Source organism: Vipera ursinii (genome assembly GCF_947247035.1).
Source record: "Vipera ursinii genome assembly, chromosome: 1".
Taxonomy (NCBI): domain Eukaryota; kingdom Metazoa; phylum Chordata; class Lepidosauria; order Squamata; family Viperidae; genus Vipera; species Vipera ursinii.
Window position 1 is genome coordinate 3,086,385 of NC_139512.1, and position 15,221 is coordinate 3,101,605.

Sequence of the window (15,221 nt, forward strand, 5' to 3'; positions counted from 1 at the left end):
GGGAATACAGCCACGTTTTTAGGACCTTACAAAAGATTGGGCCTTTCTGATCTCTGAAGGTTTGGTTAACTTATTCCTAAATAGGTGTTTTCCTATGTAAATTACATCAAACAGAAATCAACTTCCTCCTCTTATTTTAAAGCACCATGCACATGCCTACCCTCTTCTCTGCTTCATTCCATCCACTTCAGCCCCCTTGCCCTTCCACCATCATGTCTACATTCCCATTTCATCTCAGCACTTCTCTTCTGGCTAGTAGGCTCCTAGCTCTGGCACGGTGAGCTCCTTTTGTTTCTTCCTCCTACAGTCTTTGACTTCTGTATTGCCCAGTCTTGGGACCTCTTTGAAAGCTTGTGGCATCCACCTTGAAAAGTTTCTCAATTCTCCCCCATGTCCCATAGGGAAGACCTACCGGTATGACCGTGTTTCTCAACCTTGGCAGCTTTAAGATGTACGGACTTCAAGTCTCAGAATTGAACTCTGGGAGTTGAAGTCTGCACCTCTTAAAGCTGCCAAGGTTGAGAAACATCAATCTTCGAGCATGGATGGCCTGTGGACCAGAGGCTTCTCCGGTGAGTTCCGGAAGGAAAGCAAATGCAACCAGTTTGGGTGATCACACTTTGAGATCAATGAAATAATCTTCGCTCCCAGATTTCCATTTGATCCTTCTGCACTTATTTAACGCTGTTCCCATAGATTAGTCTTCCGGAAGTGGGTCCCCAAGGCTGCCTCCAGACCCAGCTCATTTTGCTTTCCCTTTTAGGTTACTGTTTCCTAACAATGATGGTTAGTAATATGACCTTTCTCCTTTTTGATCCCTTGTGTTGAATGTACTGACATATATGAACAATTCTTTCCATCCCTCACCCCGGCCCTTACACTGCCTGCCAGGGATTTGGGGGGCTGTGAGCCAGGAGTAGAACAATTGGAGCATTGTCTCCATTTTTGCCATGTACAAATTCCTGTCTGTGGCTTCTCTCGTTCCAAAATGGAAAGCCCAGAGGCTTTCCCTAACTCTAAGGGAAGAGAAATGGGGTGAGGGGAACAGTCTGTACCAGTTTTTGTCCAGAAGCCAGATGACCTGATTTTGGCTTGTGCAATTAAAATGAATATATGTATAATATATTCACACACACACACACATTACACACAGATGCACGTACACAGCCAAACGCTTTTTATTGCCTAAATGCCAGCCTAATTAAAAGGTCAGTTGTACAGGTTGAACAGAGAAACATGACAGATTGAGGGCATATATACAGGACGATAGCCATTGCTGCGTTTTCACCCAGTGGTAAATGCCCAACTGTTTTAATAAGGGGGGGGGGAGTCTTCAGCTGTGTTACTTTATCATTCACTGAACAAAATTACATAGTACTGTATGTGAACATCTGGATAGCTGGTGTAGAAATACGTTATACAGGTAGTCCTTACGTTTACAATTGAGCTCAACATTTCTCTTGCTGAGCAAAACAGTTGTTAAAGGAATTTCCCCTCATTTTACGTCCTTTCTTGCCACCGTTGTTAAGCAAATCCCTGCAGTTCTTAAGTTAGTGACACGGTTGCTAAGTGAATTTGGCTTCCCCATTGTCTTTGCTTGGCCGAAGGTCACAAAAGGTGATCACGTGTCCCCGGGACACTGCAACCATCATAAATATGAGTCAGTTGCCAAGTGTCTGAATTTTGATCATGTGACCATGGGGATGCTGCAACGATTGTAAGCCTTGGTGGAGCAGTGGGCTAATGCCTCCTTAAGTAACACCAGCTGCCTGCAATTAGTGCAGGTTCGCATCCCACCAGGCTCAAGGTTGACTCAGCCTTCCATCCTTCCGAGGTAGGTAAAATGAGGACCCAGATTGTTGGGGGCAATAAGCTGACTTTGTAATAATGCCGCTTGGGGTGTGTGTGAAAGCCCTAATATTATCTTTGGGGTTTTATAATTGTAATATATCAATTGTTTTAAAATCGGGCAATTATTTAATTTCCTTTTAATATTTGTAACTTTGTATTTTATTCTTGCCCTGTGAACCACCCTGAGTCCTCAGGGAGAAGGGCGGTATAGAAATATTATTAAATTAAATTAAATTAAATTAATATGCAGGCATATACATAGAATGAAGGCTACTGCTAAGCTTGTAAGCCGCCCTGAGTCTTCGGAGAAGGGCGGGATATAAATGGAATTAAAATAAAAATTAAAAATAAAAATAAGTGTGAAAAATGGTCATAAGCCACTTTTTCCCTTGCCATTGTAACTTTGAATGGTCACTAAAGGAACTGTTGTAAGTTGAGGACAACCTGTGGGCATATTCAGATCACTGGGCCATAAAGCAGCACACAAGGTGACACTGGTAGCAATTAGACACAAAAATCATGTTGAAGTTGTTGTTTTTTTTGTGTGTGGTGTCTTTCCAACGCAAATGTCTACCACACTGATGTAGAGCAGAAATTTAAGCAAAGAGTGCATTTGGTTGTTGAGGCATATTTGGTTGTTGAGATGCAAATGGATAAGACAAGGAAATGGCCAGTGTCAGTAGGATAGTGACGATAGTAATTAAATTTATTTTAAATCTGATGTCAATAAATGTAACTGAATTAAATTCAAGTAATATGATTACTCACAATCTACTTAATCTTTCTTGTATCATATGGAAAATAACAACTAAACATAACATTTAGAGTTTTTTTTAAGTGTGGGCCACACTTAAATCACTACCACATTTGTAACACTAACCAACTGCACTCAATATGTTGTCCTCAATGGAACTGCATTCTACATGGACAGAAATATGCAATGGCATACCCCAGGGCTCTGTCTTAGGCCCAGGACTCTTTAATATCTTCATTAATGATTTAGAAGAGGGGATAGAAGGACAACTCATCAAATTTGTAAATGACATGAAGCTGGCAGGAATAGCCAATACTCCAGAAGATAAACTGGTACAGAAGGTACAAAAGGATCTTGACAGACTTGAAGAATGGGCCCTATTTAATAAAATGAAATTGAATGTTGAGAAATGTTTCTTGCCTACGTTTGGGCAAAAAAAACCACATATGCAGAGATATAGAATAAGAGATACTTGGCTCAATAGTAATAACTGCAAAAGGGATCTTGGAATTCTAGTGGACAATCACTTAAACATGAGCCAGCCGTGTGTTGCAGCTGCCAAAAAAGGCTAATGTGGTCCTAGGCTGTTTTAACAGAAAGACAGGATTAATATCACATGAAGTGTTAATACTACTTTATGATGCCCTGGTAAGATCACACTTGGAATATTGCATCCAGTTTTGATTGCCATGATAGAAAAAAAGATGTTGAGGCTCTAGAAAGAGTGCACAGAAGAGCAACAAAGATGATTAGGGACTGGAGGCTAAAACATACGAAGAATAGTTGCAGGAAATGGGTATGTCTAGTTTAATGAAAAGAAAACTAGGGGTGAGGTGAAAGCAGTGTTCCAATATCTAAGGGGCTACCAGAAAGAAGACGGGGTCACCCTATTCTCCAAAGCACCAGAAGGCAAAACAAGAAACAATGGATGGAAACTAATCAAGGAGAGAACCAACCTAGAACTAAGGAGAAATTTCCTGACAGTTAGAACAATTAATCAATGGAACGACTTGCCTCTCGAAGTTGTGGGTGTACCATCACTGGCAGTTGTTAAGAAGAGACTGGACAGCCATTTGTCTAAAATGGTATATAGGGCAGAGGTAGGCAACCTCAGCTCTTTTATGACTCATGGACAGCTATGCTGACTCAGGAATTCTGGGAGTTGAAGTCCATGAGTCATAAAAGAGCTGAGGTTGCCTACCCCTGGTATAGGGTTTCCTGTTTGAGAAGGGGGTTGGAGTAGAAGACCTCCAAGATTCCTCCCGTTATTCTGTTACTGCCTATGTTTGTCCTAATATCTGGAATTTACAATTAAACTATCCCTGAATGTGGACATTCTGTCAGATCATTTGGTAAGAAATTCATCAGACTATTCCTCCAGTGCTTTGATTACAGCCTAGCTTTTGAAAGAACACGCAAATGGAATTTTCGGGAGAAATGTAACTGTGGTTCCCCTTACCCTTCCTTCTTCTGCAGCAGAGCGGAAGCCACAGCTATTGAGAAGGAGCTGCTAGAAGAGTTTAAATTTGGACATCAGCAGTTAATTGAGATCTGGGGTCATGCATCTGCCATGGCAGTGACCAAGGTGAGTTCAAAGTATTCACAATAGCTAACGAAAGCTTTCCAGATTACTGAATATAATGCAAGGAACCTCACTATGAAGGACCTGCTTCAAAGAATCTTAGTTGGCTGCCTGGCTGTAAGGGTAGCTGGGCAGCTGGATCTAGGCCAGAGTTTCCTAATGTCAGCAACTTTAAGAAGTGTGGACTTCAACTCCCAGAATTCCCCAGCCAGTCAGGGGTCAACTTCCTTTCTGGAAACTGAAGTCCACATATTTTAAGGAGGAGGTAAGGGTGGAGGGACGTGGTGGCTCAGTGGGTTAGGACGCTGAGCTTGTCAATCAGAAGGTCGGCAGTTTGGCGGGTCGAATCCTGAGTGCCGTGTAGCAGAGTGAGCGCCTGTTACTCATCCCAGCTTCTGCCAACCTAGCAGTTCGAAAGCACATAAAAATGCAAGTGGAAAAATAGGGACCACTACGGTGGGAAGGTAACAGCGTTCCATGTGCCTTTGGCATCTAGTCATGCCGGCCACATGACCACGGAGACGTCCTCGGACAAGCGCTGGCTCTTTGGCTTTGAAACGGAGATGAGCACCGGCCCCTAGAGTCGGAAATGACTAGCACGCATGTGCGGGGGAACCTTTACCTTTAAGGGTGGAAAGTACAGATCTAGGAAACAGCAACAGTGATTTCAAGTCAGGGTTGTTGAGGAAATAGTTTTAGGTTTAAGGAGAAAAGTGACTGCATGTAGATAGAACAGAATATTTAGATTGTTTTGTGGGAATCAGTTTTTATAGGTAGACCTTGACTTACAACCAGAACTGGGATCAGAATTTCCACTGCTAAGCAAGGCAGTTGTTAAGTGAGTTGCCTGTGATCTTACAACCTTTTTGGTTGCAAGTGTGAGAACTGGATCCAAGTCATTTTTCCCAGTGACTTATTGAAAAGTGTAACTTCGGTCACGAAACAAATGGCTGTAAGTTGAGGACTATCTGTAGATCCTCCTAGTTCTGAACCTATGTACCATTGCAGAGTTTTTGTTCCTTCCCCCTTGGATAAAAATAATCTAAGGACTGTAGGAAACACAAACTGCTGCCACATTTCAACGCAATTGCGATTTTCCTTAATTTCATCAAGCAAAGAACACATGAAAAATGATTGATTTCCAATGACTCATTGAGATTCTAAAACAAGGTGTGCCAAGCCAAACTTCTGGAATTCTTTCTGAACCCTTTAGCGACAGTGGCCATAAAGAGGCCTCTCCAGTTTTCTGCATAACAAGATTATGTAAGCGTGTGCCTATACCTTTCCTTCTAGGACCTAATCAAGGTTCATGCATACACATTGCTTGTCTGCAAGCATCTAATCAAGGCATGTGTAGCATCTGTGTAGGTGTGCTTGCTAATGCGGGTGCACCTATTACTTTTGCTCACACGACTAGAAGTGAAGCCATTGCCAAAATCCCAAATCACCACCCAACCACCTCTTTCACAGAGGTGCACGGCTAGGCTTTATCAAATTTAAGAATTTTAAGACATGTGGACTTCAACTCCCAGAATTCCCCAGCAGGAGTTGAAGTCCACATGTCTTAAGGTTGACAAGTTGAAGAAACACTTCAACTAGGCTGATCAACTCCATTTTCAAACTAACTCTTGCCAGATTTTCCTCTATAAACCCAATCTGGTTCCAAGCAGCATACACAGGAGTGGTGGTCAAAAAAGGCAAGATGTTGGTCGCAGCAATGTGATTAAAGCCCCATCTCTTTATATGTTTGTTTGTTTCCTGATTTAACCTCCTGCAATAGATAGAGTCTCAGCAGGTTACAGTCTTAAACACAAACCACTGCAAAGCATTTTTATAACCATCAATAATAATTGAAAGTAAATAATAATAATAATACAGTCCATCAAAAGGCAATAAACCCAGAAGGAGCCATCTCTAATTCAAATACTGTTTAAATCTCTGTTTTTAAGCATCTCTGGAAGCCTAGGAAGGTAAGGGTTTATTGGATTTTGGAGAGAGAGGCAGGGAAATCTGTAGCCTTGGCCCTGTCAGAGAATGACAGTGTTTTCTTCTGCAGAGGAATACAAAATCAGGAGACCAAAATTGGAGGACAAGTAGCAATGGCAAAATTGTCAGTTTATATATCCATAACAGAAGCTAACTCAATTTAAGCATGAATAGCTCCCATAGTTGCCACACACAGCCAGACAAATAGAGATATTTGGAGCAATATTTCTAAGAAGACAGTCATGAGACCAATAAAAAATAACAAATAACATGATTTAAGCAGATATTCACTGCAACCCGCAGCGCTCAGTGCCCATTGTAAAGTACAAATATTTAGGTCAGTGGTTAGTAAACAAATGGGAGGGAAGGTAAGACAGCATCACTAAAAAAAAATCTATTTAAAAGAAATCAGAAAAATTTGCTGAGCTTCACCTTGCAGAAAAGAGACGTGTAGGGAAACTGTTACAGGTAGTCCTCTGCTTATAGCCATCCATTTAGTGACCATTTGAAGTCAGAACAGCATTGAAAAAAGTGGCTTATTACTGTTTTTTACATGTACAACCGTTGCACTATTCCCATGGTCACGTGATTAGACTTTGGCATGTACTTATGACGGTTGCAGTGTCCCGTGGTCATTTGATCACCGTTTGTGACCTTCTGACAAGCATAGTCAATGGGGAAAGCCAGATTCACTTAGCAACCATGTACTAACTTAACTGCAGTGATTCACTTAATAGCTGTGGCAAGGAAGGTTGTAAAATGGGACAAAGCTCACTTAACTATTTCACACAGCAACAGAAATTTGGGGTTCAGCTGTGCTCGTAAGTTAATAATAATAATAATAATAATAATAATAATAATAATAATAATAATAATATGATGATGATGATGATGGTGGTGGTGGTGGAAGGGACCTTAGAGGTCATCTAATAATAATAATAATAATAATAATAATAATAATAATAATAATAATAATAATAATAATAATAATAATAATAAAGTTGGAAGGGACCTTGGAGGTCATCTAGTCCAACCCCCTGCTCAGGCAGGAAACCTTATACCATTTCAGGCAAATGGCTCTCCAGTCTCTTCTTAAAAACCTCCAGTGTTGGAGCATTCACCACCTCTGGAGGCAGGTTGTTCCACTGGTTAATTGTTCTAACTGTCATCTAGTCCAACCCCCTGTCCAGTCTCTGCTTAAAAATTTCCAGTGTTGGAGCATTCAAAGCTTCTGGAGGCAGGTGGTTCCACAAGTTGAGCCAAGTGTCCACATTTTGATCACATAACCACAGGGATGCTACAATGGCTGTAAGTGTGAGAAACAGCCATAAGTCACTTTTTTCTGTGCCATTATAACTTCAAATGGTCAGTAAATGAATGGTTGTAAGTGGAGGACTACCTGTATTCAGTCAGCATTGCAACAGCATCAACTGTTTAGCCAGGATTGGAGAATGTATAATTGGGTATCATCGTTTATTTAATTGTATACCGGTAATTCAATTTGTTATACCGGCTGATTCCCTACCACACTGGGAGACTTTTTATCAATTTCATGAACTTCTTTCATTTGCTAAGTTGAAGAAATGTAGTATATAGTTTGTGTGCTGTGACCTGTGTTGTAATTCTGCCCTCTTCTTGATCTAAGCTTTAGTTTTAAGAACGCTGTGAACCTGAACAATATTCTTCTTCTTCTTTTTGGGGTGGGTGGGTTTGGGGGGTTTGTGCACCTTCATTTGCTGTTTTGTTTTTTTTTTTGTTTCAGGTTTTTCCCCGGCAGTCTCTCTCAAAGAAGCAGCCGACACTGCTGGTGATCTGTGGTTGTGAACAGAATGGGGCAATCGGGTTGGCATGTGCCCGGCATCTGCGTGTATTTGTAAGTATCCAATTAACTCTGAATGCCATGGGGATGAACCACCTATAGATCGTGGAACAGATTTATTTATATCTTGCTTTTATTATTTTTATAAATAACTCAAGGTGGTGAACATACCTAATACTATCCTCCTTCCTCCACTTATTTTCCTGACAACATCCTTGCAAGGTGGGTCTGAGAGAGAGTGACTGGCCCAAGACCATCCTGTTGGCTTTCATGTCTCAGACGGAACTAGAACTCACAGTCTCCTGATGATTGGCCCAAAGTCACCCAACTGTCTTTCATGCCCAAGGCAGAACTGGAACTCACAGTCTCCTTGTGATTGGCCCAAAGTCACCCAGCCAGCCAGCTTTCTTGCCTGAGGTGGTACTAGAACTCACAGACTCCTCTTTTCTAGCCTGGTTCCTTCACCACTAGGCCAGTGAATGAATTGTTGTTAGCTGTGAAGTCATGTCCGACCCATCGCGGCCCTATGGACAACGTTCCTCCAGGCCTTCCTGTCCTCTACCATCTTCTGGAGTCCATTTAAGCTCACACCTACTGCTTCAGTGAATGAATGGATGATGCCAAACAGCATGGGTCTTGCCGTGCACAAGCTATTTATATTCCTGCAAAGAGTTCCCCTGGCTGAGTCTCTGCCCCACTACCTTGAGCTTTTTAAATGCAGATTCTTCCAATCAAGACTCCCTCCAAAATCATTTATCTGCAGTTATCTGCATTGAAGCCAACAATGCTATCGAGAAAGCTTGCCCAAGGCTTTCTGACTGCTGTAGCAAACTTTGTAACTTGCTCAATGGCAAACATTTCTCACCCATTAGCAGGATTGCTACTACCTTGGTGTCCATATACTGTATTCAGGACCAAACAGGATACATTTATTTTAATTGTACATATTTCCCTTAAAACCTACATTTGTACAGTTGCTATTAAGCCAAGAATTGTATCACATAATTCATTGATTTGGCAATTGAATAGATCATGATGTTCCCATGCATTTAGTAACTCCAGAAGTCCAAAATTAGATTTGTTTGCTTAAGAATAAGGATTAAACAAATGTTCCTGCCATCCTGTACAATATTTAAAAATATATCTTAAATGGACAGATTACAAAATTTGGATTACAGAATTTCTGAAGACCACCACCAACACCCTAGCTTTAAATGTCTTTACAGAATCTTATTTTCCGAGGCAAAGAGGTCTTCTTCTCGGTATAAAGGGCCCAGATATATTTCAGAATCTAACACATAGATTTCTGATTGTTGGATTAAAACCAAGATGAAATGTTCAGGGTCTTATGTAACCAATAAAAGTGCTGGAAATGATCTTCTGAACTTCTCCTATGCTACCAATTTCAAATTTTTAATGTGACAAAAAGAAAATAAATAAATACACAGGGAAACTGATGTAAAACAATTTCAATTAAATCAAATTTTATTTTTGCTGTGGTCCCCTCACTTTTTGCTACTCTTCCTCCAAATATTAATTAAACCTTTCCCTGCTTAAATTTATGAGATTAGCCCAGAACATTTAGATCAGTGTTTCTCAACCTTAGTGACTTTTAGACAAATGGACTTCAACTACCAGAATTCCCTGGCCAACATGGCTGGCTGAGGAATTCTGAAAGTTGAAGTCCACTAATTTTATACTTGCTAAGGTTAAGAAATCCTGGTTTAGATACTGTCACCTAGCAGGGCTAGAATTCTTAATATATAGTTCTATCATCAAAGTATTGATAAACTCATCTATCAAAACAAGGCTTTGTTGATAGATAAGCAGTTATCCCCTTCATGGATTACTGCCTTGTCATGGCGAAGGGGCTTGTGTAATTCAATGAAGCTATGAGCTAGGCCGTGCATGGCCTCCCAAGATGGACAGGTCATAGCAGAGAGTTCTGACAAAACATGATCCACTAGAGAAGGAAATGGCAACCCACTCCAGTATCTTTGCCATGAAAACCCCATGGACAGTACCAAAAGGAAAAAAGATATGACGCTGGAAGATGAGCCCCTCAGGTTGGAAGTCGTCCAATATGCTACTGGGGAAGAGCAGAGGGCTAGTACTAGTAGCGCCAGAAAGAATGAAGTGACTGGGCCAAAGCCAAAAGGACGCTCAGCTGTGGATGTAGCTGGTGGTGAAAGGAAAGTCTGATGCTGTAAAGATTTTTTCTCCATAGGAACCTGGAATGTAAGATCCATGAATCAAGAAAAGCTGGACATGGTCAAACAAGAGATGACAAGACTGAACATCGACATCTTAGGAATCAGCGAACTAAAATGGACAGGAATGGGTGAATGTAATTCAGATGACCATCAGGTATACTACTGCGGGCAAGAATCCCTCAGAAGAAATGGAGTAGCCTTCATAGTCAATAAAAGTAGGAAAAGCAATACTGTCTGAGGAAGCTTTGCAAATAGCTGAGGACAGGAGGGAAGCAAAAGGCAAGGGAGAAAAAGAAAGATACACCCAATTGAATGCAGAATTCCAGAGAATAGCTAGAAGAGATAAGAATGCCTTCTTAAATGAACAGTGCAAAGAAATAGAAGAAAACAATATAATAGGGAAGACTAGAGATCTCTTCAAGAAATTGGAGATATGAAGGGAACATTTCATGCAAAAATGGGCATGATAAAGGACCAAAATGGCAGGGACCTAACAGAGGGATTAAGAAGAGGTGGCAAAATTACACAGAAGAGCTATACAAGAACAAGCTTAACGTCCCTGATAACCACGATGAGCTGGTCACTGACCTCGAGCCAGACATCCTAGAATGTGAAGTGAAATGGGCCTTAGGAAAGCTGAGCAACAACAAAGCTAGTGGAGGTGACAGTATTCCAGCTGAGCTATTCAAAATCTTAAAAGACGATGCAGTAAAAGTGCTACACTCAATTTGCCAGCAAATTTGGAAAACTCAACAGTGGCCACAGGATTGGAAAAGATCAGTTTACATTCCAATTCCAAAGAAAGGCAGTGCCAAAGAATGTTCAAACTATCGCACCATCACACTCATTTCACATGCTAGTAAAGTTATGCTTAAAACTCTACAAGCTAGACTCCAGCAGTATGTGGATCGAGAACTACCAGAAGTACAGGCAGGATTTCAAAGAGGCAGAGGAACTAGAGATCAAATTGCCAACATATGCTGGATCATGGAGAAAGCTAGGGAGTTCAAGAAAAACATCTACTTCTGCTTCATTGACTATGCTAAAGCATTTGACTGTGTGGATCACAACAAAATGTGGCAAGTTCTTAAAGAGATGGGAGTACCAGGCCATCTTATTTGTCTCTTGAGAAACCTATATGCTGGTCAAAAAGCAACAGTGAGAACTGGACACGGAACCACTGATTGGTTCAAAATTGGGAAAGGAGTCCGGCAAGGCTGTATACTGTCACCCGGCCTGTTTAACTTATATGCCGAGCACATCATGAGAAAGGCAGGGCTAGATGAATCAAAAGTTGGAATTAAGATTGCCGGGAGAAATATCAACAACCTAAGATATGCAGATGTTACGACTCTAATGGCAGAAAGTGAAGAGGAACTAAAGAGCCTCTTGTTGCGAGTGAAGAAGGAGAGTGCAAAAGTTAGGTTGAATCTAAACATTAAGAAAACCAAGATCATGGCATCTGGCCCTCTCAATTCCTGGCAAATAGATGGGGAAGAAATTGAGGTAGTGACAGATTTTATTTTCCTGGGCTCCAAGATCACCGCAGACAGGGACTGCAGCCAAGAAATTAAAAGACATTTGCTCCTGGGGAGGAAAGCCATGGCAAATCTAGACAGCACACTAAAAAGCAGAGACATCACCCTGCCAACAAAAGTGTGTATAGTCAAGGCCATGGTCTTCCCAGTTGCAATGTATGGCTGTGAAAGTTGGATCATAAGAAAGGCTGAGCGCCAAAGAATTGACGCCTTTGAACTATGGTGCTGGAGAAGACTCCTGCGAGTTCCTTGGACTGCAAGGCAATCAAACCGGTCAGTCCTAGAGGAGATCAACCCTGACTGCTCTTTAGAAGGCCAGATCCTGAGGTTGAAACTCAAATACTTTGGCCACCTAGTGAGAAGGAAGGACTCACTGGAGAAGAGACCTAATACTGGGAAAGGTTGAGGGCAAGAGAAGAAGGGGACAACAGAGAATGAGGTGGCTGGATGGAGTCACTGAAGCAGTAGGCGTGAGCCTAAATGTACTCCAGAAGATAGTAGAGGACAGGAAGGCCTGGAGGAACGTTGTCCATGGGGTCGCGATGGGTCGGACATGACTTCGCAGCTAACAACAACAACAAAGAATGCAATAAGATTTGTCTGGCATGATCTGTTTTTGAGAAACCCATGTTGGCTTTTGGTTATGAATTTGTTTGCCTCTAGGTGTTTGCTGATTTGTTGCTTGATTATCTTTCCCAGAATTTTCCCAGGTATTGAGGTCAGACTGATAAGTCTGTAGTTTCCTGGATCCGTTCCCCCCCCCTCTTTTTTTTTAAGATGGGAACTTCATCAGCTTTTTTGCAGTCCTCTGGAAAATATCTCTTTGAGACAAACTAAAGAGAATGATCTTTCCTTTTTGGGAGCGCTAAATGTCTTTGGTATTTGAAATCTGTCAATCCAGTTTCTCACCATTTCATATCTGAGTAGACATGGACAAATAAATTTGTACAAATTTTGCCAGGCTAGAGTGGATTTATATTTTCTGATTACTTAGCTAATTTTTTTATGTTTTCTCAAGGACAGGATTCTGACTCTGTGTTTTATGATTTGGATACCATTATAGAGGACTGCTGAAAACAATAGCATCCTGAACCTTGAAAATATCCTGTTTCTATGAAGTTTCAACTCCTGGATTGAGCATAATTTCCAGGATTTTTTACAAAACTGCTTGAATTGATATCCAGTTAATACACCTGATGGTGCATAAAGAAACTCTCATTAGGAATTTCCCAGTAGCAGTTTGCAATTCTTCTTTCATTATTTCCTCACCTATATTCTCTTCTGTCTCCTGCCTCTTGAATTTTAATTTAATTGGAATGATTTCTGGGATTAAACACATTCACATTACACCACTTTACAATGCCTTGGTAAGGCCACACCTGGAATACTGCATCCAGTTTTGGTCACCATGATGTAAAAAAGATGTTGAGACTCTAGAAAGAGTACAGAGAAGGGCAACAAAGATGATTAGGGGACTGGAGGCTAAAACATATAGGGAACGGTTGCTGGAATTGGGTATGTGTAGTTTAATGAAGAGAAGGGTGAGGGAGTCATGATAGCAGTGTTCCAATATCTCAGGGGCTGCCACAAAGAAGAGGGAGTCAAGCTATTCTCCAAAGCACCTGAAAGCAGGACAAGAAGCATCGGATGGAAACTAGTCAAGGAGAGAAGCAACCTAGAACTAAGGAGAAACTTCCTGACAGTTAGAACAATTAACCAGTGGAACAACCTGCCTCCAAAAGCTGTGAATGCTCCAACACTGGAAGTTTTTAAGAAGAGACTGGACAGCCATTTGTATGAAATGGTATAGGGTTTCCTGCCTGAGCAGGGGGTTGGACTAGATGACCTACAAGGTCCCTTCCAACTGTTGTTTCTTCTTCTTCTTCTTCTTCTTCTTCTTCTTCTTCTTCTTCTTCTTCTTCTTCTTCTTCTTCTTCTTATTATTATTATTATTATTATTATTATTATTATTATTATTATTATTATTATTATTATTATTATTATTATTAGCTTTGGTTATAATGAGGGAAGTGATTGCCCATGATGCTTATCTGCAGTCATCTCTTGTTTTCTGTTCCAGGAATATGAGCCAACCATTTTCTATCCCAAAAAGTCTTCTAATCCTCTCTACAGAGATTTCACCACACAATGTGAAAAGATTGACATTCCTTTCCTTTCCTACTTGCCAACCGAGGTAAGGCGAGACACTTAATCGCATTTGGGAAAGGAAGCCAATTACAGTAAAAATCCTCTTATTTCCAGCTTTCACACGTATTAATGGTTCTATTCTACCTTCAGAATTATGTGGGCCGAGACTTACATTTTAGCATCTCAGCAATCACAGTCCTTGACTTACAACAATTTCTTTAAGGACTGTTCAGAGTTACAACAGCAATGGAAAAAGGTGACTTATGGCCATTTTTCCCCAGCACCATTGCAGCATGGCCATGGTCATGTGATCAAAATTCAGATGTTTGGCAACTGGCTCATATATATGACCGTTGCAATGTACCATGGTCACATCATCAGCATCTTTTGAGACCTGACAAGCAGAGTCAATGGGGAAGCCAGATTCACTAAACAACTGCAGTGATTTGCTTAAAAACTGGCAAGGAAGGTCATAAAACGGGGTAAAACTCACTTAACAATTGTCTTGCTTAGCAACAAAAATTTGGGGCTCAGTTGTGGTCGTAAGTCAAGAACTACCTGTAAAATGATCTAGATCTCTTTTTCAAAAGATCTGTAGTTAGCTTCTGATTAGAAAGAAGTTAGGATGGATATCTCACCAGCTTTTGTCCTCTGGATGTGTTACAGTTTCCATCATCCTATAGGTGAAAGCTGTTGCAAGTAAGACATAGTTGAAGAGCACCAGATTGGGGATGTAGAGTATGTTTCTCTCTTTCTGTGTATCATAGAAGCTCATTGTCTTCGTTATATGTCCTGAGCCATCATTTCCACCTCAATCTGCAGTTTTCATGTGATCCGAATTTGAGGTTGACTCAAGAGTATTTTGGTTATATTTTAGCATTCATTGCACGTGTTTGATTTCCCCAAATTATAGTACTCACCTCAGTGCAATCATACGTATGATCCCATCGTTGCTGTTTCAGTGCACACTTCTGCATCACTGAATCTATAGTGCAAAGCACACCTGAAATGGCAGTGTGGAAGAAATACCCAAAAAGGGATTTCAAGGGAACCTTAAGATGTCACTTCCAGAATTAGTTTTAGAAGTATTAAAGGATAAGCACAGATAATCTAGTTATTATGATTATCCTGGTTTCTCAGTAATTCATCAGATTAAGTCATTCTCAACATTACTTTCTCTACATTTAATAAGTATATCATCTTACCCTATTGCTAGAGAGTGATGGATTTTAGAATCTATAGTTTTTAGTATATGGTTGTTTATGATTGCTTTTTTATATACATATACCTTGTATTTAGCTCTGGGAAGTCGGGGGGGAGAGGGGGGGTG

At 40.8% G+C, this 15,221-nt stretch overlaps 1 protein-coding gene across 1 annotated transcript in view; it reads left to right on the forward strand.

Moving 5' to 3' along the window:
- YJEFN3 (YjeF N-terminal domain containing 3) overlaps window positions 1-15,221 on the forward strand; it is a gene marked incomplete at both ends in the record, with an annotated part of 31,299 nt that overhangs the window by 8,061 nt on the left and 8,017 nt on the right. Inside the window, 3 exons of the mRNA XM_083350113.1 lie at window positions 4,082-4,190; window positions 7,936-8,046; window positions 13,824-13,937. Coding sequence (XP_083206239.1) covers window positions 4,082-4,190; window positions 7,936-8,046; window positions 13,824-13,937 — 334 coding nt within the window. The remainder of the gene's footprint in view (window positions 1-4,081; window positions 4,191-7,935; window positions 8,047-13,823; window positions 13,938-15,221) is intronic.